Source organism: Aotus nancymaae, unplaced genomic scaffold, assembly GCF_030222135.1.
Source record: "Aotus nancymaae isolate 86718 unplaced genomic scaffold, 86718_ANA_hifiasm-v0.15.2.pri h1tg000028l, whole genome shotgun sequence".
In the NCBI taxonomy this organism is placed as follows: domain Eukaryota; kingdom Metazoa; phylum Chordata; class Mammalia; order Primates; family Aotidae; genus Aotus; species Aotus nancymaae.
Window position 1 is genome coordinate 6,557,175 of NW_026988441.1, and position 24,143 is coordinate 6,581,317.

A 24,143-nucleotide genomic window follows, 5' to 3' on the forward strand; every position below is an offset into this window, starting at 1 on the left:
AGTCTGGAGGCTTCCTCTTCTGCAGATGCTGGGAACGTTCTAGTCTGAAAAGGCTGCCGCCTCTGTGACGTCATGGAGCGAGAGGCGGGGCATCCCTTTGTTACAGTCCAATCAGACAGAGCTGGGTTTCTGGGCGGGGCCGAGGAAAATCCCAAGGAATATCTCTAAGGGAATTCGGGCTGAGAAGCTGGGAGGAGATTGCAGGAGTTCCTTGTACAGAGGGGATCCTCCGTGACTCAGAAAAGCTCTCGATTTCACGCAAGCAACCTTACCCTCGTCCCCAACAAAATCCTTGATTTTAGCCCTTGGAAAATTAGCGTAGGTGGTCCTGACCCCCGGTTCCTCTTTAAAAGCCCTTAGAACTTGGACTGGACCTCCCGATGAACCCTAGTGTTAGAGGACACAAGTCAGGAACCGCTCCGTTCGGGTGCATCACTGTTCAGGGCGCAGCGGGGCTCCTTTTCTTTTCTTTCCTTTTTTTTTTTTTTTTTTTTTTTTTCTGAGGCGGAGTCTCACTCTGTTGCCCAGGCTGGAGAGCAGTAGCGCGATCTCGGCTCACAGCAACCTCCATCTCCCGGGTTCAAGCAATTCTCTGCCTCCTCCGCGGAGTAGCTGGGATTACAGGCATGAGCCACCGCGCCTGGCTGGGGCTCCTTATTCTGAGCAGAAAAGTGCACGCTGCAAATTGGGAGTCCGTTAGTCTTGGGGAAGGGTGAACAAGCATCCCTTAGGTCTGGAGGATCTCTTGGAGTGTTAAGCGTGTAGTGGAGTCCCCAGGTTTAGGAATTTGGAATGTGTTTTGGTTTTGGAGGAGTTTGGAGTTTGATATCGTGGTTGGGTCTGTATTAGATGATTTATTGGTTTGGGCATTGAATTTTCAGCTTGAGGTTTAACAGATTTTAGGGGGCTGCCAGAGAAGTGCCTCAGTGTTGCATTTAAGGGTTGGCGTTCAGGATCACATCAATTTGGGGACTTGTAAATTCCATAGTTTGGGAGTCTGGGAAGGGGCACATGGGGTTGGAAGATTCCAGGTCCTGAGTTTGGAGACTTATGAGTGCTTCCTGTTTAACAGTTTTTCTGATCTGTCAGTTGGGATGCAGTGAGAACCCTAAATTTGGGGTCCCCTGGATTGGGGCTCAGTTTCACCTTTTGGAGGCATTTGGTGAAGGACATACGTCCTCTTTATTTGGAGATTTCCTGAAGATCCTCGTTTCGCGGTTTGGGGACCCCATGGATAGGGTGGCCCACTGGGGTTTCTTAAGACGGGCTTTGGCTTCTCTCCCTTTAGCGTTCTCCTGCTGTCGGTTTGGGGTGAGAGCACGCTTCCTGACTGTCTCAGGGAACTGCGCGCTGGCTGCAATGGGGCCGCATTTTACCCTCCTGTTTTCGGCGCTGGCCGGCTGCTTGCTTCCTGCTGAGGGCTGTGTCATCTGTGACCCGTCTGTCGTGCTGGCGCTAAAGTCCTTGGAGAAAGATTACCTGCCTGGCCACCTGGATGCGAGCCTTCACAAAACCTTAATGGATAAAGTAGAGAAGGCCGTGGCAGATTTCCAGAATCTGTCGCTTACTGAGGATGCCTATATGGGGGTCATCGGTAAGGACAGCGGGGAGCCCAGACCCCTGGGTCCTAGGAAGGAGGGTGATAACACCAGGGGGAGGAAGAGGCTGACAGCAGGGTCTCCAGTGTTCAGGAATGGAGAAGGCCGAGATGCAGATTCCGAGGTTCCCCAGGGCTAGTAAATATTGTATTCCCTATCCTTAGCTGGCAATTTTATGTAATAAAACTACAACTCCCAGAAGGCGACGGGCGGCTGGTCCCTTAACCAGGCCTATCTTTGCCCAGTGGCCTCATGGGTATTGTAGTTTCTAAGACTGGGCGCTCCAACGAGACAGTAAGGCTGGAATCTGGGGTTGTATCTCCCCCGACAGATGAGGACACACTGCAAAAGGCTTCCTGGAGTTTGCTGAAGGATCTGAAACGCATCACAGACAGTGATGTAAAAGGTAAATGCACCAAGAGAACGGGGATCCAGAATCTCTCAGGGAACCCAGGGCTAGTGATGCCTGGATTCTTGGTCAGATACTAGGCTCTGGAACCAGACTGCCTAGGTTCAAACCCCTGCTCTGCCACTTCCTAGCTGTATGGCCTTGAGCAAAGGACTTTGACACTCCCTTGGCTCTAAAATGCTCCCTCAGTTGTTCAGTTTAAATGTGTATTGCTGGCCAGGCACAGTGGCTCATGCCTGTAATCCTGGCACTTTGAGAGGCTGAGGCAGGCAGATTGCTTGAGTTCAGTAGTTCGAGACCAGCCTGACCAACATAGTGAAACCTTGTCTCTACAAAAAATACACACACACACACCCACACACATACACGGTGGTGTGTGCCTGTAGTCCCAGCTACTTGGGGGTTGAGGCAGGAAGATTGCTTGAGCCCAGGAGGTCAAGGCTGCAGTGAGTCATGACCACACCACTGCACTCCAGCCTGGGTGGCAGAGTAAGACCCTGTGCCCGCCATCGCCCAAAATATGCATTGCTTAGCCCAGTGGCTGGCATTATGTTAGACGGTCAGTTTTAGTGCCCTTCCCTGAGAAGGCCAGAAGGTGGAATGCCAGGCTCTGCAGGCAGAAGCAAACTTCCAGCACCTCACACGTGGGATGGGGGGTTGCTGTGTCTTCCCAGACAATCTCTTCGTCAAGGAGCTATTTTGGATGTTGCGCTGGCAAAAGGAAGCCCTTGCCACCTCTGTCGCTCGATTCCAAAGAGAGGGTGAGAGAAGATGGGAGCCCGTGTCCCCAACTCCTCTTTCCACAATCCCAGAGTCCTTGTCTCCAGCCACTTACTTCTCCAAGCCCAGTTCCTCAGCTTTTCCAAGTTCTCCTCCTTCAGACCCAAGTCTTTTTCTCCTCTAACCCAAGGGCCCAAAGCCTAGCGCTTCCCCCAACCCCCTCTCCCATCGTCTTTCATTTAGAAATCTGATTCTGGCATCTCTTTCTCCGTCTCTCTCTTTTTTTCTCTTTTGACACAGCTTATTGTCCCAACCAATGTGGTGAGTCCAGATTACAGAAGCTAACCCTCTGCTCTTCGTCCGGCCCTCTGAATAGTGAACCTCCCCACTCAACTTTTTGGATTCTGGTGATTTTGCCATTCTCTGCCTTGGAGAGGTTTCTGGGTCTCCAGTATACTTTCTCCACCTTGGATTTCTTGGGGAGCAGGTCATATTCTACTTACCTTCTTTTTTTTTTTGAGACAGAGTCTCACCCTGTTGCCTGGGCTGGAGTGCAGTGGCGTGATCTCAGCTCACTGCCACCTCTGCCTTCCAGGTTCAAACAATTCTCCTGCCTCAGCCTCCCAAGTAGCTGAAATTACAGGCCCCCACCACCATGCCCAGCTAATTTTTGTATTTTTAGTAGAGACAGGGTTTCACTATGTTGGCCAGGCTGGTCTTGATCTCCCAACCTCATGATTTGCCCACCTTGGCCTCCCAAAGTGCTGGGATTACAGGCTCGAGCCAGCGTGGCTGGCCTCTACTTACACTCCTTACTGAGCCTTGTTGGCACCCACTTCCTACCCACCTGCGTCCTGGCTCTGTCCCTTTGCCTGACCATCTAGGAATGTCGTAGATGACCTGGCCCCAGCCCTTGGCCCTGACCTCTCCTTTTAGCCATGGCTCTTACTAGGCAAATGCAAGCCTTGACCCCGCCCCTCCAGGTATGATGCTGCAGACTCTGATCTGGTGCATGAACTGCAAAAAGGAGGTTCACGCTTGCCGAAAGTCCTACGATTGCGGAGGTGAGAGAACTGGACCCAGCAGGAGGAATTGGTGCAGGTGGGGTGGGTGAGAGAAGAGACGGTCTTGAGCCTAGATGCCAGTGTGAGAGCAGCAGACAAGAAAAGGCAGGGTTTAGGCTGGGTACAGTGGCTCATGCCTGCAATCCCAGCACCTTGGGAGGCTGAGACGGGAGGCTTGCTTGAAGGCGGGAGTTTGAGACCAGCCTCTGCAACATAGTGAGACCCCATCTCTACAAAAAAATTAAAAAATTAGCTGGGTGTGGTGGTGCGTTTCTGTAGCCCCAGCTACTTGGAAGGCTGAGGCAGGAGGATTGCTTGGACCCAGGAGTTGGAGGCTGCAGTGAGCTATGATCATACCACTGCACTCCAGCCTAGGCAAAAGAGTGAGACCTTGTCTTTAAATAAAAAAAAAGAGAGAGAGAGACCAGGTGCAGTGGCTCCATCTCAAAAAAAAAAAAAAAGATGGAGCAAGACTCCTTCTCAAAAAAAAAAAAAAAGGAAAGAAAAGAAAAGGAAAAGAAGAGAAAAGATGGGTTACAACAAATGTAGGAGGATGAGGGAGGGTTAAGAACCGTGAAGGAGTCTCCCACGGTCATCCCCCACCACCAGAGCGCGACGTGGAGGTACCACGTATGGAAGACATGATCCTGGACTGTGAGTTAAACTGGCATAAGGCTTCTGAGGGCCTCACTGATTACAGCTTTTACAGGGTGAGGAGTGCAACTTCTGCAACCCTTGAACTCCCTAGACTGCAATGCTTGTGTTCTGGATCCATAGGCCTGCACCCATGACTCTCATGACCTAGGAGGGTGGTCTAGTAGGTGTGGTCTCTACTGACCTCTGGGGACCCCATGCCCTGACCAGTGACACCCTGGATACCCCCCCCATCCTGAGGCCCTGTGATCTTCTCACGCCAGTACTCCCCCAGCCCCTAAATTCCCCAGCCCTCAGTGACCCCTTGAGCTTGGGTCTAGGTTTGGGGGAACAATACTGAGACCTTGGTGTCCAAGGGGAAAGAACCCACCCTGACCAAGCCCATGGTGGGTCCAGAGGATGCAGGCGACTACCGCTGCGAGCTGGACACCGTGAATTCCAGCCCAGCCACGATCATCCTTTTTCACGTCACAGGTCAGTGCTGTGGTGTTGAGAGAAGTGTAGGATTCCAGGTCCAGAGGGAGTGGGGGAACTGGGGAACCGCTGCGGGGGCCGGGCCGTGGCCGCGGCGATGGGGGCGTGGCTTCCTGTTGGGTGTGGTTTCAGAGCACGGGGGTGTGGCTTCCTGCCGGGGGCGTGGCCTTTGGCCCTGAGGACACGGGTTCCCTTGGGTGTGTTCAGGCTTGACGCTGTTGGAGGCATGATTATCCCAGGGATGGCTGGGTACTCTTACGGGCTGGCCTTTGCCAAGGCAGGAACTCCACGCCCTGCCAAGACTGCTCTTTACGCTTTCTCTAACAGTGTTGCCCAAAAGGGTCGAGGAGGAAAACCCATCTCCAAACATCGTAACCCCGGGGGAGGCCAGCCCTACCCAGATCTCCGAGATGACCTCGGAGTCGTCCATAACCCTCCAGCCTCCGAAGCCCGAGAGCATGCTGAAAGGCCGCCTTCTGGGGCTGCTGATCGGGGGCTTCGTAGCGCTGATAATTGGCCTTACCTTTGCGTGAGCAACTTATTGAAGAAGGCAGGCTTGGCTTGAAGTGAGGGGCGAGGCTTCCAGGAACCCAATGCTGAAACTGGTCTGGGCGCTACTGAGAACTGAGAGCAGGACTTTCCCGGGGGGTGGGGGGCTTGCATAGGAGGCGAGGCTTAGATAGTTGTTAGAATAAGGTGAGTGTTGGGAGGGGTGTCCTCCACTCAATGAGTAACTACCTAACCTGGTTCCATGATCTGCACCCCACTCCCACCCCTAGGCTATTTCGTCGAAGGAAGGTGATCGATTTCATCAAGTCCTCACTGTTCGGCCTTGGCAGTGGAGCCGACGAGCAACCCCAGGTCCCCAAAGAAAAGGACACAGATTCAATGGACCAATAAAGATTTATCTTGTTGTCTAAGCATCTGACTCACTCCCCGGGACGGGACTGATCTTAGCCTTTGGTTCCCCGAAAGGAGAGGTCTGGGGACGGGCTCCGTCCTGAGGGAAGAGGGGCAGGAAACCAGGACCCCTGGGTCCTGGAGGGGACCAATTGACTGCGATGTAATTCCAGAATCAAGGAATGGGGCAGGGCCAGCCCTACCCAGATCTCCTCCCCCAGGCCTGGTCTCCTCACAGGACGCCCCCTCCCCGCTCTTCCTGCCGGGTTTCCTCTTGCCTTTTCCTGTCCCCCACCCAGTGCTGGGAGCCGGGGCAGAGGCAAGGCTGACCGAGAGCAGTGGAACTGACCCAGGCCAGCGGAGCCAGGGCCTCCGGGTGTGCCGGACCCGAAGCAGGGTAAGAGCCAGGGACCCAGCAGCCCATACCACTCCTCCCTGGACCCCAAGACTCAGTCCCCCAGCCATCTTCCATCCCAGGACCCAGGAGTTCAGGGTCTCATCCCTCTCCTCCCTCTGGACTCGGGAGTCTGAGCCCCAGCCCCCTCCTCCCTCTGACTTGGAGTCTAGGTTCCCTCCACCCTATCCCCACAAGAGTGCCTTAAGAGTTGGGGCCTTACCCACCCACCCTTAGGGCCATGCTATCTGGTGAACGGAAGGAGGGCGGAAGCCCTCGCTTTGGGAAGCTTCATCTCCCCGTCGGCCTGTGGATCAATTCCCCCAGGAAGCAGCTGGCCAAGCTGGGAAGGCGCTGGCCCAGCGCGGCCTCTGTCAAGTGAGTGCCATCTCTGCAGAACTCCTCCCCCTGCACACCTGCCTCCCGTCTGTCCCTGTTCACGGCCCAGTCCCTGCCAAGGGTTGCCTCCGGTCCTCGTCCTGAATTAGGCAAGCGAGCTGGTGGGCAGGGGGAGACGGTGGGGCGCAGCCATACCAAGGCGCGGCGAGGGGAAGAGCTAGGCCTGGAGGTGGAGGGAGGCCGGATGGGCACGGGGATGGGGACAGAAGAAGCGGGGAATTGATTCACCTTCCTTCCTCCCCACCCTGCTCACCTCTTGGAATGTCCTTCTGTGGGACTTGCCTTTATTTATTTATTTATTTATTTCTCTCTTTGCCTCGCGTCTCTGTCCTCACCCCCACCCCCGCCGCGTCTATCCACCCTGGGTCCCTGTCCTTCTCTCTCTGGGTCTCTGCCCACTTCTCTCCTAATCTGTCCCCCGCCCCCGTCTTGGGATGTCTTTCTGGGTCTCTCTCCCGCGACTCTGTTCCCTGGCGGACTCCCAGATCTTCTTCGTCGGACACGGGAAGCCGCAGCAGCGAGCCGATACCCCCGCCTCCGCCGCACGTGGAGCTGCGGCGAGTGGGCGCGGTCAAGGCGGCCGGGGGAGCCTCGGGTAGCCGCGCCAAGCGCATCTCCCAGCTCTTCCGGGGCTCCGGGACCGGGACCACGGGGTCCGGCGGCGCGGGAGGCCCTGGGACCCCAGGGGGCGCGCAGCGCTGGGCCAGCGAGAAGAAGCTGCCCGAGCTGGCGGCGGGCGTGGCCCCCGAGCCCCCGCTGGTCACCCGCGCCACGGCGCCCCCGGGGGTCCTCAAGATCTTCGGCGCGGGACTGGCATCGGGCGCCAACTACAAGAGCGTGCTGGCCACGGCGCGCTCCACGGCGCGCGAGCTCGTGGCCGAGGCGCTAGAGCGCTACGGCCTGGCCGGCAGCCCGGGCGGCGGCCCCGGCGAGAGCAGCTGCGTGGACGCCTTCGCTCTGTGCGACGCGCTGGGCCGGCCGGCGGCGGCGGGCGCGGGGAGCGGCGAGTGGCGGGCAGAGCACCTGCGCGTGCTGGGCGACTCGGAGCGCCCGCTGCTGGTGCAGGAGCTGTGGCGGGCGCGGCCCGGCTGGGCGCGGCGCTTCGAGCTGCGCGGCCGCGAGGAGGCGCGGCGGCTGGAGCAGGAGGCCTTCGGGGCAGCAGACGGCGAAGGCGAGTGGCGGGCGGGGCTCTGGGGCGGGGACCCCGGGCCAGAGAGGCGGGGCCCGTGGGCGGCACCTGGGCGGGGCTCGTGGGGCCTGGGCGGGGCCTGTGGGATCCGCGGGGTGGCTGGGGGCGGGGCCCGCGGGAGGGGACTGGACTGTTTGTGTAGGACTCTAGCCGGTGGAGGCAGGGCTGGGGCTGGAGCTGGGCCGGTGGCTGCCAGATGGTGGGAGGGGCGGGGGCCTGAGAGTTGGTTGGGGCTTGTTGATTGGGTGGGATTTTTAGAGGGGTCGGGCTTGGGGCTTAGGCGGGGCGGGGGCCAGTTGCTGATGGTGGCTTGGAGTGGCCTAAAGTGGCTCCGAATTGGGGTTGGGGACTTCTGCATGCATTTCAGGCTGCCTTGGAGGAGGTGGGGTGTGTAGCGGGGTCTGTGGAGTGCAGTGGGATGGGCAGGAGTCTGCGGGGGGCGGAGGGATCCGCCCTGTGTGGTAGGTTAGAGGACACTAGCAATTTGCTGATCTTTGAAAGTCTTTCCCTGCCTAATGTCCACTTTCTGGTAGGGTTTCTGCAAGGTCTGTTAGATGCAGCTTAGTGGCTTAAAATGTACTTTCCTTTGATGGGGTCTCTTGGGGCCGATTGGGAGAAAGAGGAATCAATAGTGCAACTATTTTCATACTGAATATCGACAAGGATCTTTTTGAATTAAAGAACTAGTCCTGGCCGGGTTTGGTGGCTCACACCTGTAATCCCAGCACTTTGGGAGGCTGAGGCGGGTGGATCACCTGACGTCGGAGTTCCAGACCAGTCTGGCTAACATGGTGAAACCCCGTCTCTACTAAAAATACAAAAATTAGCCGGGCGTCGTGGAGCACGCTTGTAATCCCAGCTACTCGGGAGCCTGAGACATGAGAATCGTTTGAACCCGGGAGGCAGAGGCTGCAGTGGGCCGAGATGGCACCACTGCTCTCCAGCCTGGGCGGCAGAGCGAGACTTCGTCTCAAAAAAACAAATAACAAGCGACAGAAAACAAAACAGTACTCCAGAAAAAGAAAAAGGGATTGGAGAGACCTAGGAGCTGGAGGAATAAGCACTGAAAATGTACTTGGGAGCGATGCAGGGCCTGTGGGCGGGGCCTTGTCGGGGTGGGGCCTGTGGTGGGGCGGGGCTTGTGGAAGAACGTGGTCTGGCGCACTGAGTGTTGGGTCCCTCGAGGAGTGGCGGTATGCAGTGCGTGAGTCCCTGTGGCAGGAGGCAGCTCTGAGAAGTAGGTTGAGGTGGTTCTTGAGCAGGGCCTATGTGGCCGGAGCCTAGAAGGGGAGACACCTGCAGAGTGAATGAATGCGGGCTCCTAGGCCAGGCCTGGAGGGGCTAAGATGGGTGGAGCCTCTGAGGGGCAGTCCTTGTATAAGACGGCCTTAGGCTGGGTTGCCTGCTAAATGGGTTGCCTTCCATATGGAAAAGGAAGGAGCTGAAGGAGGAAGTCGTTGTAGAGGCGAAGGAAGGCCTTGATCTCAGAGGCCAGGCCTGGAACAGAAGGTAGAGTCAATGGTGAAATAGCTGGTGCTGGACCGCGCCTGGCAGGGGTGGGGCCTGGTGCATTGAATGCCCGGTTGTGCTGCGGGAGCCCTCTAACCACTTTTCTGTATCTGAGCCTCCCTTTGGAAGATAAGATGTTCTAGCAATTAAACTAATGGGCTTTGAACTCGGGTTTGGATTCCAACCCATTCTGTGCCAGTTAATCTCAGTAAAATCCTAGGTGAGGGCCGGGCACGGTGGCTCACGCCTGTAATCCCAACACTTTGGGAGGCCGAGGCGCGTGGATCACGAGTTGAGGAGATCGAGACTATCCTGGTCAACACGGTGAAAGCCTGTCTCTACTAAAAATACAAAAAAATAATAAAAATAAAAATTAGCCGGGCGTGGTGGCACGCACCTGCAGTCCCAGCTACTGAGGAGTCTGAGGCAGGAGAATCGCTTGAACCCAGTAGGCGTAGGTTGCAGTGGGCCAACATCGCACCACTATACTCCAGCCTGGGAGACAGGGCGAGCTCCATCTCAAAAAAAAAAAAAAAATCCTAGGTGAGGTTCAATGGGATAATGTATTCAGTGTATAAAGGGCCTAGCATGGGGCTTGGCATAGAGTAGGTCCTTGATAAAGAATGATTATAATCATTGTCTCTCTCCTGCACCCCCGACAGTTTTTTTTTTTTTTTTTCTTAAACAACAACGGAGTCTTGCTCTGTCACCCAGGCTGGAGTGCAGTGGCACGATCATGGCTCACTACAACCTCCAACTCCTGGTTCAAGCAATTCTCCTGCCTAAGCCTATAGCTAGGATTACAGCCATCCACCACCACGCCTGGCAAAATTTTTTTGTATTTTTAGTGGAGACCGGGTTTCGCCATGTTGGCCGGACTGGTCTCAAACTTCTGACCTCAGCCTCCCAAAGTGCTGGGATGAGCCACCGCGCCTGGCCTGGCCACACCATTTTCAGGGCACTGGGGAAGACAGTGGGGACGCTGACAGACGAGGTTTCAACCCTCCCAGATTTCACAAGCCTAGTGAGAAACACAGCAGTCTACTCATTCAGCTCATTTCCACTAGGTGCCTACTGTGTGCCAGGGCTCCTGCTGGGTCCAGAAAAAGCCCAGAGCACCCAGTAGTGAAGTCACCTGCTTCAACTTGGACTGTCAGGGAAAGGTGTTTAGGAAGAGGTTGTTTCTATCTCCCGGAGGGCAGGGTCTTCTCTGTTACCCAGTGACTTGAGCAGCCCTAAGCATGTAGTAGGTACTCAATAAATACTTGTTGGCCGGGCGCGGTGGCACACACCTGTAATCCCAGCACTTTGGGAGGCTGAGGCGGGCAGATCATGAGGTCAGAAGATCGAGACCATCCTGGCCAACATGGTCTCTACTAAAATAGAAAAACTTAGCCTGGCGTGGTGGCACGTGCCTGTAGTCCCAGCTACTCGGGAGGCTGAGGCAGGGGAATCACATGAACCAGGAGGCAGAGGTTGCAGTGAGCCGAGATCGTGTCATTGCACTCCAGCCTGGCAACAGAGCAAGACTCCGTCTAAGTAAATAAATACTTGTTAAAAGAACAAATGGGCTGGGCGATGTGGCTCATGGCTATAATCCCAGCACTTTGGGAGGCCGAGACCAGAGGATCATGAAGTCAGGAGTTTGAGACCAGCCAGTTCGAGATCAGCCTGGCCAAGACGGTGAAACCCCATCTCTACTAAAAATACAAAAATTAGCCGGGCAAGGTGGCAGGCGCCTGTAATCTCAGCTATTCGGGAGGCTGAGGCAGGAGAATCACTTGAACGCGGGAGAAGAAGGTTGCAGTGAGCAGAGATCCGCCACTGCTCTCCAGCCTGGGTGACAGAGCAAGACTCCATCTCGGAAAAAGAAAAAAAAAAAGTATATGATCAATCATTATTCTTACTGCTCTTATATTAAAAAAAAAAAAAAAAGGGGGAGAGAGAGAGAGAGAGAACAAACGATTCAATGGAAAAGAATGAGTGAAATCCCTGAGCTGATGGGTATGAGTCAGGAGAGAAAGGTGTTCCAGGCACAGGGGACAGAATATGCAAAAGCCTAAATGTGGGAAGCAGCCTCCCCTCTCTGAGCCCAATTCTTTGTTTCATAATCTACAACTCTGTATCTGTCCCTCTCTAGGCTCAGCCTCACTGTCCTCCATCTCTCTCCGCAGGCACGGGCGCCCCTTCGTGGCGGCCACAGAAGAACCGCTCCCGGGCGGCGTCGGGCGGGGCGGCGCTGGCCAGTCCTGGCCCGGGGACAGGATCAGGGGCCCCCGCTGGGTCCGGAGGCAAGGAGCGCTCGGAAAACTTGTCCTTGCGGCGCAGCGTGTCGGAACTTAGCCTACAGGGGCGACGGCGGAGGCAGCAGGAACGGAGGCAACAGGCACTTAGCATGGCCCCAGGGGCAGCCGACGTCCAAATCGGACCTGCAGACCCCGGGGACTTCGATCAGTTGACTCAGTGCCTCATTCAGGCCCCTAGCAACCGCCCCTACTTCCTGCTACTCCAGGGATACCAGGACGCCCAGGTAAGCGCCGCCCCAGCCCCGCACGCCCAGAGCCCTCGATCCCACCTGTCGGCGGGCGAGCAATAAAACTACAACTCCCAGAATTCCCAGGGTCGCGCTAGCGTCAGGTCCTCTGGGGGGCGTGGTCCAGCAAGGTTTCAGCTTGCAGGAGAGTAGAGATCGACAGATGAGATTCACAGGCGGTAGAGAGAAGATGGCTGAGAGTCTACTGGAGGGAGAAATAGGGAATGGTTCACTTTATTCAAAGTTGGAGGAAAGCCCTGTCTTCATCATGGGAAAATCCATCGTAGAAAGAAGATCCCCGCTGGGCATTTGGCTCACTCCTGTAATCCCAGCACTTTGGAGGCCAAGGTGGCAGAATTGCTTGAGGCCAGGAATTCGAGACCAACCGGGACAAGATAGTGAGATCCTGTCTCTACAAAAAAAAAAAGAAAAAGAAAAAAGAGAAAGAAAGCAGAAGGAAAGAAAAAAAAGCTGGGCTTAGTGGTGTGCACCCATGGTCCCAGCTACTCAGGAGACTGAGGCAGGAGGATCTCTTGAGCTCAGGAGGTCGAGGCTTCAGTGAGATATGATGGCACCACTGTACTCCACCCCGGGTAACACAGAAAGCTCCTGTCTCCAACACAAATTTTTTTAAAAATGAAAAATTTTTAAAAGAAGATCTCCTTGGAAATATCTGTTTCTTGAGAGAGAGTAACAGGTGAGTCCACCTTCTAGGGCAGGGGAATCATTTGGTGCCTGGGATCATGTTCTGGATAAGCTCGTGTTTTCTCGGTAGGAGTACACTGACCGCCCCCCACCTTTTTTTTTTTTTTTTTTTTGAGACAGATTCTTCATCTGTCACCCAGGCTGGAGTGCAGTGGCGTGATCTCGGGTCACCGCAACCTTCACCTCCCAGGTTCAAGCAATTCTCCTGCCTCAGCCTCCCGAGTAGCTGGGACTACAGGCACCTGCCACCACTTCCAGCTAATTTTTGTATTTTTAGTAGAGACAGGGTTTCGCCTTGTTGGCCAGGCTGGTCTCTAACTCCTGACCTTGTGATCTGCCTGCCTCGGCCTCCCAAAGTGCTGGGATTACAGGCATGAGCCACTGTGCCTGGCCACACTGACCCGTTTTTAAAAGGTGATGCTTTACATTAGAACGATTTTACCACTCTTGATGGAGGCAGCTGGTATTGATCTATCTATTTTACCTATCTGGGTACCAATAGATCTCGATTGGTACCAAAGAGGAAGAGAGGATTGGTGGTTGAGGGGGAAGTAATTGCATTAATAGAAATGTGATGTGTTGTCTGGGGCACGGTGGCTCATTCCTGTAATCCCAGCATTTTGGGAAGCCAGAGCAAGAGGATCACTTGAGACCAAAAGTTTGGGACCAGCCTGGGCAACAGTGAACTCTCATCTCTACAAAAAAAGGACAGAAATTACCCAGGTGTAGTGGCACCCATCTGTACTCTCAGCTACTCAGGAGGCTGAGGCAGGAGGATTCCCTGAGCCCAGGGAGGTCTAGGCTGCAGTAAGCTGTGATCATACTAGTGCAGTCCGGCAGGGAGGGTAAGTAATGTGTTACTGGAAATTTTTTTGTTTGTTTGTTTGTTTTTTTGAGACGGAGTTTCACTCCTTTTGCCCAGGCTGGAGTGCAATGGTGTGATGTCGGCTCACCGCAACCTCCATCTACCAGGTTCATGCGATTCTCCTGCCTCAGTCTCCAGAATAGCTGGGATTACAGGCATGCGACACCATGCTCTGCTAATTTTGTATTTTTAGTAGAGATGGGGTTTCCCCATGTTGGCCAGGCTGGTCTTGAACTCCTGACATCAGGTGATCCGCCTGCCTCAGCCTCTCAAGTGCTGGGATTACAGGCGTGAGCCACCGCACCCAGCTGAAAATACTCATTTACTTGCAGCGTGGGGGGAATTATCCTTATGCTGTGGCCAATCTTTGGTTAACAATGGTATAGCCAAGCTAAATAAGTACAGCTGGGACCAATGGCAGAGGCCACTCCAAAAGGGGGTGGAGCTTATTGGACAGTTCCATTTTTTTTTACGGTCACAGAAAGATCCAAGTGGGTGAGGCAGCTTGGCTGTGTCCGTGGGTGAGAAGGTACGATTCTCTTCAGGAAAGAGCTTGCATGGAAGAATTATTCCTCCTTGTGGGGGTGAGGAGATGGGGAGAGCTCGCTGTAGTAAGAGGGCTGCATGTGTCACAACAGCCATTCCTCTGGACAAGGCGGGAGAACACGAGGGTCTCTTTTGGGAAGATGTTCAAGTTGGAAGGACATATTCTTCCAGGTGGCAGTTCAGGGTAAGCCTGGGCAACATAGTGAGAACCTCGTCTCTGTAAGAACCGAAAAACAAAAATTAGCCAGGTGGGGTGGTGTATGCCTATTAATTCTAGCTACTTGAGAGGCTGAGGTAGGAGGATCACTTGAGCTTGGGAGGTGGAGACTGGGTTTCACCATTATGGCCAGGCTGGTCTTGAACTCCTGACATCAGGTGATCTGCCCACCTCAGCCTCCCGAAGTGCTGGGATTACAGGTGTGAGCCACCACACCTGGCTGAGTGTTTCTACTTTTATAGAATGGAGATGAGAGTCCATTTTTTAGGATGAGGCCTTCTGGTATGCCTGTCTTCATTTGGTAGATGAGATGGAACACTCCATGGTAAGAAGAGGTTGTTCTTGAAGGCATTTATTTATATGTGGAGTTACCAGAAGAGCCCACTATATGGAGATCTTTTTGGAGATGTCCTTTCTGGGGACTGGAATATTGAGCACGTCCACTGATGGAAGGGGGATTATCTCTCTGAAATCCTCCACCATGGGAGTTGGAGTAGTAGGTTAGTCCATGGTAGAATTCTGTCTGTTCAGAAGTGAGATCATCATGGTGTGGGAAGTGAGTGAGTCCACCGTAGAAAGGGGGTCTCTTTGGAGGTTGCACTCGGGGAGAAGAAATTGGAGGAAGCTTTTGTTCCAAGGGAACGCCCCCCCTTCTCTCTTTTTTTAATCTCACTCTGTTGCCCAGGCTGGAGTGCAGTAGCGTGATCTCTGCTCATTGCGACCTCTGCCTCCCAGGTTCAAGCGATTCTTGTACCTCAGCCTCCCAAGTAGCTGGGACTACAGGCATGCATTACCTTGCACGGCTAATTTTTGTATTTTTAGCAGAGACAGGTTTCACCATGTCTGGTCTTAAACTTCTGACCTTAGGTGATCCGCCCACCCTGGCCTCTCAGAGTGCTGGGATTACGGGCGTGAGCCATCATGCCGGGTCCAAGGGAATCTCTTTAAAAGTACTCATTCATTGCTTTGGGAATATTGTGAGAAACTATAATTGGAAGAGGAAATATACCTGGAAGCCTATATCATGGTAGGGTGGGGATGCAGTAATGGACAGGTGGGACCAGGGATGGGGAAAAGGAGACTTCCTTGGAAAGGTCCATTCTTTGAGGGTGAAGGTCGTTGCACAGCCCATTTTAGAAATGGGGGTGTCCTTGGAAGCATCTGTTCCTTGGCTGAATGTTATGGGAGAGTCCACCGTAGGAAGGGATTGCCTTGAAGAATCCATTTAGAAGAGGTGAGAAGATGGGAGCCGCCACTGAGGAGGATCTCCTTGGAAGCATCTATTGCTTGAGGGAAAGAAATGGTAGAGCCCACGTTAAGAAAAAGATCTCCGAGAGGCCGGGTACGGTGGCTCACGCCTGTAATCCTAGCACTGTGGGAGGCCAAGGCAGGCGGATCATCTGAAGTCAGGTGTTTGAGATCGGCCTGGCCAACATAGTGAAACCCCCTCTCTACCAAAAAATACAAAAAATTAGCTGCGCATGGTGGCGTAGGCCTGTAATCCTAGCTGCTAGGGAGGTGAGGCACGAGAATTGTTTGAATCTGGGAGGCCAAGGTTGCAGTGAGCCGAGGTCACGCCATTGCACTCTAGCTTGGGTGACAGAGTGAGACCTTCTCTCAAAAAAAAAAAAAAAAAAAAAGCCAGTCGTGGTGGCTCAAGCCTGTAATCCCAGCAGTTTGGGAGGCTGAGGTGGGTGGATCACCTGAAGTCAGGAGTTTAAGACCAGCCTGTCTAACATGGCGAAACCCCCATCTTAAAAAAAAAAATTAAGAAATTAAAAAAGTTAGTGGGAAGAGGAGAGCTGTAGGGAAAGCTCTGAAGCTCTGTGTGGAGGTGCCCATTCCTCGCGGAGTGATGTCCTCAGTGCACCCTTGTTTCCCCCCCAGGACTTCGTGGTGTATGTGATGACGCGAGAGCAGCACGTGTTTGGCCGAGGTGGGAACTCGTCTGGCCGCGGGGGGTCCCCGGCCCCCTATGTGGACACCTTCCTCAACGCCCCGGACATCCTGCCGCGTCACTGCACAGTGCGCGCGGGCCCGGAGCACCCAGCCATGGTGCGCCCGTCTCGGGGCGCCCCGGTCACGCACAACGGGTGCCTCCTGTTGCGGGAGGCCGAGCTGCACCCGGGCGACCTCCTGGGGCTGGGCGAGCACTTCCTCTTCATGTACAAGGACCCCCGCCCTGGGGGATCGGGGCCGGCGCGGCCGCCCTGGCTGCCCGCACGTCCCGGGGCCACGCCGCCGGGCCCCGGCTGGTCCTTCTCCTGTCGCCTGTGTGGCCGCGGCCTGCAGGAACGCGGCGAGGCGCTGGCCGCCTACCTGGACGGCCGTGAGCCCGTCCTGCGCTTCCGGCCGCGCGAGGAGGAGGCGCTGCTGGGCGAGATCGTGCGCGCCGCGGCAGCCGGCGCCGGGGACCTGCCGCCCTTGGGGCCCGCCACGCTGCTGGCGCTGTGCGTGCAGCATTCTGCCCGGGAGCTGGAGCTGGGCCACCTGCCGCGCCTGCTGGGCCGCCTAGCCCGGCTCATCAAGGAGGCCGTCTGGGTGAGTGCCCCAATCGCCGTCCAGCCCCGACAGCGTCCCAAGTCCCTCCTCCAGCCTCCCCTCACCACTTTCAACCCTTTTCATAGTTGGGGTCGATGAAACTACTGTTCCCACCATGCCTCGGGTAGGATTTTGGGTTATTAAGCAAGGGCACCCCCACCGCCATAGGATGCTGGGAGTTGTAGATGAATGCACTGCGCTTAAAGGAAGCCCAGACTCACCTTAGGAAGAAACCATTCTCAGTGTGAGAATTCACCACAGCCCACTGGGCTTGGGGCTTGGATAGTAGTGAGCAAGTTCGTTCTTGGTGGGGAGCGAGAACAAAGCCACTGGACCTACAGATGAAAGTTCCAGAAAGAAACCATTCAGAGTTGGGGAAACGTTCCATCCTATTGAGCTAGGGCCTAACCACAGAGGTTTAAGGAGTTTCTTGGGGGTAAAAATTGGAGAAGACCTGAAGGAGCTAGACCACTCATGATCATAGGGTGTGTGTGGTTTTTTTGGTGGTGGTGGTGGTGGCAGGGGTGGTGCTCTGAGATGGAGTCTCGCTCTGTCACCCAGGCTGGAGTGCAGTGGCACGATCTTGGCTCACTGCAACCTCAGCCTCCCAGGTTCAAGCGATTCTCCTGCCTCAGCCTCCTGAGTAGCTGGGATTACAGGCGTGTACCATCACACCCGGCTAATTTCTGTGTTTTTAGTAGAGACAGGGTTTCAACATGTTGGTCAGGCTGGTTTCGAACTCCTGACCTTGTGATCCGCCCCCTCCACCCCCACCCACCCACCTCAGCCTCCAAAAGTTCTGGGATTATAGGCGTGAGCCACTGTGCCCAGCCAAGTGTGTGTGTTTCAAAAGGTAAGGAGCGACCATTCTGAAGCTTGTGGGATTAGAACCCATATGAAGAATGAGGGCCGGGTGCAGTGACTCACACCTGTAATCCTGGCACTTTGGGAGGCCGAGGTGGATGGATCTTTTGAGTTCAGGAGTTGGAGACCAGCTGGGGCAACATAGTGAGACCCCATCTCTAAGAAAAGTAGGGCCAGTCTCTGTGAGAATGGTGCTTCTAGAAAAGCCAGGGTATTGGCTGGGCACAGTGGCTCATGCCTGTAATCCTAGCACTTTGGGAGGCCGAGCCGGGTGGATCATCTGAGGTCAAGAGTTTGAGACCAACCTGGCAAACATGCTGAAACCTTGTCTCTACTGAAAAATACAAAAATTAGCTCGGCATGATGGTGTGCACCTGTAATCCCAGCTACTCGGGAGGCTGAGGCAGGAGAATCACTTGAACCCAGGAGGCGGAGGTTGCAGTGAGCCAAGATCACGCCATTGCACTCCAGCCTGGGCAACAGAGCAAAAACTCTGTCTCAAAAACAAACAAAAAAGTAAGAAAGAAAAACCAGCGTATTAACTCATAAGCCCCTCACTGGATCTGCCTCACTTTAATTCTGATCTTACTGTTCCACAGGAAAAGATTAAGGAAATTGGAGACCGTCAGCCAGAAAAGTAAGAGACATTCTAAGCAGAGAGGTCTGGAGGGAGGCGGGGGTTGGGTTTTGTGTCCAGTTCTGTGCTCACCCCATTCATGCCTTAGTACAAGTTTCTGGCTTCTCCTTGGCACTCAGCTTTTCCAGCTGTGCAATGGGGGTTGGTCTTGGTCTCCCACTTAGACTTAGATCTTGGGGTTTGGAAACTATGAGGAGGGCTGTGCAGGGATCACAGATTCCTTCCTTCTTTTCCAAGCCACCCCGAGGGGGTCCTGGAGGTGCCCCTGACTCCTGAAGTTGTGTCTGTGGAGTTGCGGCCACTCATGCTGTGGATGGCCAACACCACAGAGCTGCTGAGCTTTGTGCAGGAGAAGGTGCTGGAAATGGAGAAGGAGGCCGACCAGGAGGGTAAGCTCTGACCCAGGCCCAGGCCTATCCAAGTCTCCTGTCATCCCCTGCACCTGGGGACCTGGGATCCTGGCTGCCAGCCTCTGGTTCTCCCTCTTAACCCCAGTCCTGTGCTCAGACCCACAGCTCTGCAATGACTTGGAATTATGTGATGAGGCCATGGCCCTCCTGGATGAGGTCATCATGTGTACCTTCCAGCAGTCTGTCTACTACCTCACCAAGGTTAGCCTTGCTGCTTACTTCCTGTTTGACGTAACATCACTTCCTATTTAACATATATGTCACTTCCTGTTTGATGTAACATAACTATTTGACTCAAGATTTTCTGCTTCTCTGACATGACATCCCATCTCACCCAAAGACTTTGCTGTTCTGACACCACTTGTTTGAGCTTACATCACTTCCTGCCTTTCTGGCTTCTTTTCCTGTCTTTGTAATCATCACCAGGGCAAATGCTGGGGCTCACATCTGTAATCTCAGCACTTTGGGAGGTCCAGGCGGGTGGATCACTTGAGGTTAGGAGTTTGAGACCAGCCTGGCCAACATGGTGAAACCCCGACTCTACTAAAAATACAAAATTAGGCATGGTGGCCTGCACCTATAATCCCAGCTGTTGGAGAGGCTGAGGCACAAGAATCACTTGAACCTGGGAGGCAGAGATTGCAGTGAGCCAAGATTATGTCACTGTACTCCAGCCCGGGAGATAAAGCAAGGCTTCATCTAAAAAAAAAATTAAAATAAAGCCAGGTGTGATGGCTAACGCCTGTAATCCTAGAATTTTGGGAGGTCGAGGCGGGTGAATCACAAGGTCAGGAGTTCGAGACCAGCCTGACCCACATGGTGAAACCTTGTCTCTACTAAAAATACAAAAATTAGCAGGGTATGGTGGTGTGTGCTTGTAATCTCAGCTACTCAGGAGGCTGAAGCAGGACAATCGCTGGAACCCGGAAGGCAGAGGTTGCAGTGAGCCGAGACTGTGCCACTACACTCCAGCCTGGGCGACAGAGTGAGACTCTGTCTTAAATAAATAAATAACATAACATAAAAGTGATCACCACTTTTGACAGGCTGACCTCACTACTTGGTAACATCACCATTACCACCTTCTGAATCTCCCACTTTCTAAGTTTTATATATAATAGACAAATGATTGATAGATAGCGATTAGATTGTGCCGGGAACTGTGATTTAAACTGAAGATCCTCTTTAATCAGGCCCCACTTCCTTTGCTTGCTGACCTCACTTCCTACAGCTCTGAATTCACTTCCCTTTCAGAGCCATAGATCTTTTTCTCTGAGTGCCCTTCCTGCAAGGGCTTGCTTTCTGCCCTAGTTTCCCGACCACTACCCTTGACCTTAACACTGCTGCTTGGCATTCTCAGGGTTTCTGGCTTATAGTGGGCCTGATGCCCTATCTGCAAAAATGAGGGAGGATCTTTTGGACAGATGACTATCAGTCTCTCAATTCCTCTAGCAGCCTGGATTGTGAGGCCCTTTCCTCCTTCACTTCCGGTACATTCCTGCCAAGTGCTGAGTTTATTTCTTCTGTTTCTGACCTCATTTCCTGTCCTTTACCTGATCTCACTTTCCACCGGCAAGCTGCCACCCTACTTCCACTTCCCAACTGTCCATTTTTTTCTTTCTTTCGGGAATTTGGGATGAATAATTCTTTGACTGAAAGGGAACTCTTTGTCCAGTATCCTCTGTCCTCCTTGAGCTGTCTCTGCTGAGAACTACAAGTCCCACAATGCACACGAGATCATCTTAAAATAGTCAAGAAACTTATATACCCTTCCACCAAGTAGGGATTTGCTCATCGAGTCCCTTTGGGTGTTGACTGTAGAATGGACTACAGTTCCCAGAAGGCCTTGGTAGAGCTCCCCATTATCTTCATGCTCTGTTACCCTGAAGCTTCCTGGGAGTTGTAGTCCAATCACTTATTTCCACCTCTCTCTCCTCAGACTCTGTATTCAACGCTGCCTGCTCTCCTGGATAGTAACCCTTTCACAGCTGGAGCAGAGCTGCCCGGGCCTGGCGCGGAGCTGGGGGCCATGCCTCCAGGGTTGAGACCTACCCTAAGTGTGTTCCAGGCAGCCCTGGAACTGACCAACCAGTGCGAGCTGCACCCTGACCTCGTGTCTCAGACTTTTGGCTACTTGTTCTTCTTCTCCAACGCATCCCTTCTCAACTCGCTGATGGAACGAGGTGAAGGTTGGCTGGGAGCTGTCAGGGAGGCAAAGACGGGAGCCACTGAGGCTTAGGTGAAATTAGACACACCATGGGCTCCGGCCTCACCTTTGGGTACCCTGAAGAACAAGCTCCAGATCCCAGGCCGCGGGATAGGAACAGTCTAGGGGACAGGAGGACAGAGTCCAGCCAACCAACTGCCTCTCATACCCTTCATGACCACAGGACAAGGACGGCCTTTCTATCAATGGTCCCGAGCCGTTCAAATCCGAACCAACCTGGACCTTGTCTTGGACTGGCTCCAGGGAGCTGGGCTGGGCGACATTGCCACTGAGTTCTTCCGGAAACTCTCCATGGCTGTGAACCTGCTCTGTGTGCCCCGCACTTCCCTGCTCAAGGTAACTCCCGGTCAGCTGTACCTGACCTCTGAACCCCCCTTAGCCACCTTCTGTATTCAGCTCACCCTTAGAGCTCCCTATGCCATCCCTAGCCTCAGCTCAGACACTGTGGGTAACACATTGGCAGCTAGAAGGAAGCCATGACCAAACTTGGCTGTGTCTGAAGTTTCCAGGTTGGGCGCAGTGGCTCGCGCCTGTAATACTAATGCTTTGGGAGGCCTAGGTGGGGTGGATCACTTGATGCCAGGAATGTGAGCCCAGCCTGGTCAACATGGCAAAACCCCATTTCTACTAAAAATTAGGCCTGGTGGTGCACACCTGTAATCCCAGTTACTCAGGAGGCTGAGACTGCACCACTGCATTCCAGCCTGGGCGGCAGAGTGAGACTGTCTCAAGTTTCCAGGGTCTCTCCCTCAGACATGAGTCAGGAAGTCTGGTATGAGACCAAGGAATAGGATGGTTGAAACATTCGTTTAGGCCGGGTGTGGTGGCTCATGTCTGTAATCCCCATAGTTTGGAAGGCCAAGGCAGGCAGATCATGAGGTCAGGAGTTAAGAGACCAGCCTGGCCATTAAGGTGAAACTTCATCCCTACTAATAAATACAAAAGGCTGGGCATAGTGGTACACACTTGTAGTTCAAGCTACTCAGGAGGTTGAGGCGGGAAGTATTGCTTGAACCCAGAAGGTGGAAGTTACAGTGAGGGGAGATCACACCACTGTCCCTGGGCCGAGATGACAAGTTACCATTTTTCAGAGAAGGAAAGAGATTCAGGACAGTTCACATGATTTATTTTTATTTTGGTTTGTTTTTAAATATGTTACAAAAACTGTTCCCATAGATATTCCAACTCCTAAGCTCAAGTGATCGTTGGTCCCCGCCTCCTGCATAGCTGGGACTACAGGCACGTGCCCCTACACATGGTTAATTTCTTGTAGAGACAGGATCTCACTAGGCCACCCAGGGTGGGCTCAGGCAATCCTCCCATACTGGCTTCCCGACGTGCTGGGCTTACAGGCAGGAGCCACTGCACAGTAAACTTTGAGACGGGGTCTTGCTTTAGCATCCATGCTGGACTGTAGTGGCTTGCTGCAGCCTCAACCTCCTGGGCTCAAGTGATCTTCCCACTTCAGCCTCCCAAAATGCTGGGATTGTAGCCAACTATAAACAAACGAGGCTGCAACAATGATCATGCCATTGCACTTCAGCTTGGGCAAAAGAGTGAGACGGTTTAAGGACCAAAAAAAAAAGGGATGACGCCCATCATCTTCAGTCCTATGAAGGAATGGCCAATTTTGTTTTGCTGTACCCATGCCTTTCCTGTAGCCTCATGTATCCCGAGGCAAATGCCATTTTTAAAAATTGCGGGGAGTATACCCTTCCCCACCCTCATTTTGGTGATAGACTTCACAGTGCCTGGAAGACACTGCAGGGATGCTATTATCTCCCTGTCCTTCCCACTCCCTTTAAGGTAATCCTTCCTTTCATTGCTCAGTTGCCCCATAATGACTTTCGACCTCTCACCTGATTTTCCCACCAGGCTTCATGGAGCAGCCTACGAACCGAGCACCCCACCTTGACCCCCGCCCAGCTGCACCATCTGCTCAGCCACTACCAGCTCGGCCCTGGGCGCGGGCCACCATCTGCCTGGGACCCTGCCCCTGCAGAGCGGGAGTCTGTGGACACAGGTGAGGAGCAATGGGATACAAGCAGGTGGGTTGTCAGCATTCTTTTCTCAGGACCTAGAAGTCCAGATTTCCAGTCTCCTCCTACTCAGGTTCTGGATCCCGCTCTCTCTCCTCCAGGACATAAGTGCAGGACCCAGCCCCTTTCCTCCTCTAGGTACAGGAGGTCAAGGCCCCAGCTCTCTTTATTCTCAGGGGTTCGCATCCCTGGTCCCTTCCCTCCACCCGCCACCCACCCACCACCCCTGGGAGTCCAGGTCTCGGGCCCCTCCAACTTTAGAAAGGTAAATTCCAGTCCTTTCTCAAAGATTTGGGAAGCTGGTTCTCAGGCAACGGTGGCCTTCCATCGTCTGAACTACAACTCCCATCATGCCCGGGGGCTCCGAGAGTTGCATGTGAACGGACCCGGCCTTGGGAGTTGATGGGATTTGAAGTTTTCTTTTGGCTATGACGCACCCACCTCAGGCCCACTTTGACTCTAACGCTATCATCTTCGGCCTCATAGGGGATATCTTTGAAAGCTTCTCCTCGCACCCGCCCCTCATCCTGCCCCTGGGGAGCTCGCGCCTGAGCCTTAATGGTCCAGTGACGGACGACGCCTTGCACCGAGAACTCCGCCGGCTCCGCCGCCTCCTCTGGGACCTTGAGCAGCAGGAGCTGCCAGCCAATTATCGCCACGGGCCTCCTGTGGCCCCGCCCCCTTGAAGACCAATAGCAGACGAACGCGCGCACGTTGAAGGGTCATGGGCTCCTCCTCCTGGGAGCCCGCCTGAGCGCAGAGCTTTCTGGGAATTGTAGTTTTTAATCTCGCGTGAACTGCTGGGGCTTGAGGTTTCGGGAAGTAGCGGATGGGGCGGTGGGACCTTGGGTTTAGGACGTGAATACCAAGAAGCAATAAAGATATTGGTGGTATGCGCAGCGCCTCGGTTGTTTCTGCAGAACCAGGTTGCAGGGCCTTTATCTCGGCCCCCGCAGAGTCCAAGGAGGTATTTATAGCCACGGCCTTGGCCCGCCCTTGCGCATGTAATCCAACCCCAGAGCACTGGAGCCTCCCACACCCCTCAGAACACAGCCCCAAGCTTGCTCTGCCGATTATCAGGCCCTCAGGCCTCCCAGGGGGAACCAGCGACCTCTCCCTTCTCCCCCCTCAAATCCATAGTCCAGCGCCCTCCTCCCTCAGACCCAGGAATCGTCTACCTGCCGGGCACACCCCCAATCCCAGCCCCTCTGTCCTTGTTCCCAGCACCCCCAGAGGCCAGGCTCCTGCC

The 24,143-nt window shown here is 54.1% G+C and overlaps 2 protein-coding genes across 8 annotated transcripts; both read left to right on the top strand.

The window, feature by feature from the left end:
* The first annotated feature begins 149 nt into the window (after window positions 1–149).
* IZUMO1 (izumo sperm-oocyte fusion 1) lies at window positions 150–5,840 on the top strand. 7 transcript variants are annotated; one of them, XM_012460242.2, is made up of 10 exons: window positions 150–318; window positions 1,289–1,594; window positions 1,930–2,004; window positions 2,682–2,768; window positions 3,028–3,048; window positions 3,711–3,791; window positions 4,401–4,501; window positions 4,766–4,919; window positions 5,247–5,448; window positions 5,699–5,840. In XM_012460242.2, exons 2-10 carry the CDS (start codon window positions 1,360–1,362, stop codon window positions 5,817–5,819), a joined length of 1,077 nt encoding a protein of 358 aa, XP_012315665.2. In that variant the 5' UTR covers window positions 150–318; window positions 1,289–1,359; the 3' UTR covers window positions 5,820–5,840. The 7 variants fall into 7 exon arrangements, with proteins under 7 accessions (XP_012315665.2, XP_012315672.2, XP_012315637.2 ...); XM_012460249.2 differs by lacking the exon at window positions 150–318 and adding an exon at window positions 482–624; XM_012460214.3 differs by lacking the exon at window positions 150–318 and having other exon boundaries at window positions 632–1,594; window positions 4,802–4,919.
* Window positions 5,841–5,936: 96 nt separating this feature from the next.
* RASIP1 (Ras interacting protein 1) lies at window positions 5,937–23,787 on the top strand. The gene is made up of 12 exons (XM_064381067.1): window positions 5,937–6,216; window positions 6,451–6,591; window positions 7,098–7,783; window positions 11,485–11,840; window positions 16,064–16,717; window positions 18,181–18,218; window positions 18,456–18,607; window positions 18,726–18,829; window positions 20,568–20,811; window positions 21,019–21,191; window positions 22,731–22,878; window positions 23,381–23,787. The coding sequence occupies exons 2-12, from the start codon at window positions 6,455–6,457 to the stop codon at window positions 23,578–23,580; spliced, it is 2,892 nt and encodes a 963-aa protein (XP_064237137.1). The 5' UTR covers window positions 5,937–6,216; window positions 6,451–6,454; the 3' UTR covers window positions 23,581–23,787.
* The last annotated feature ends 356 nt before the right edge of the window (window positions 23,788–24,143 follow it).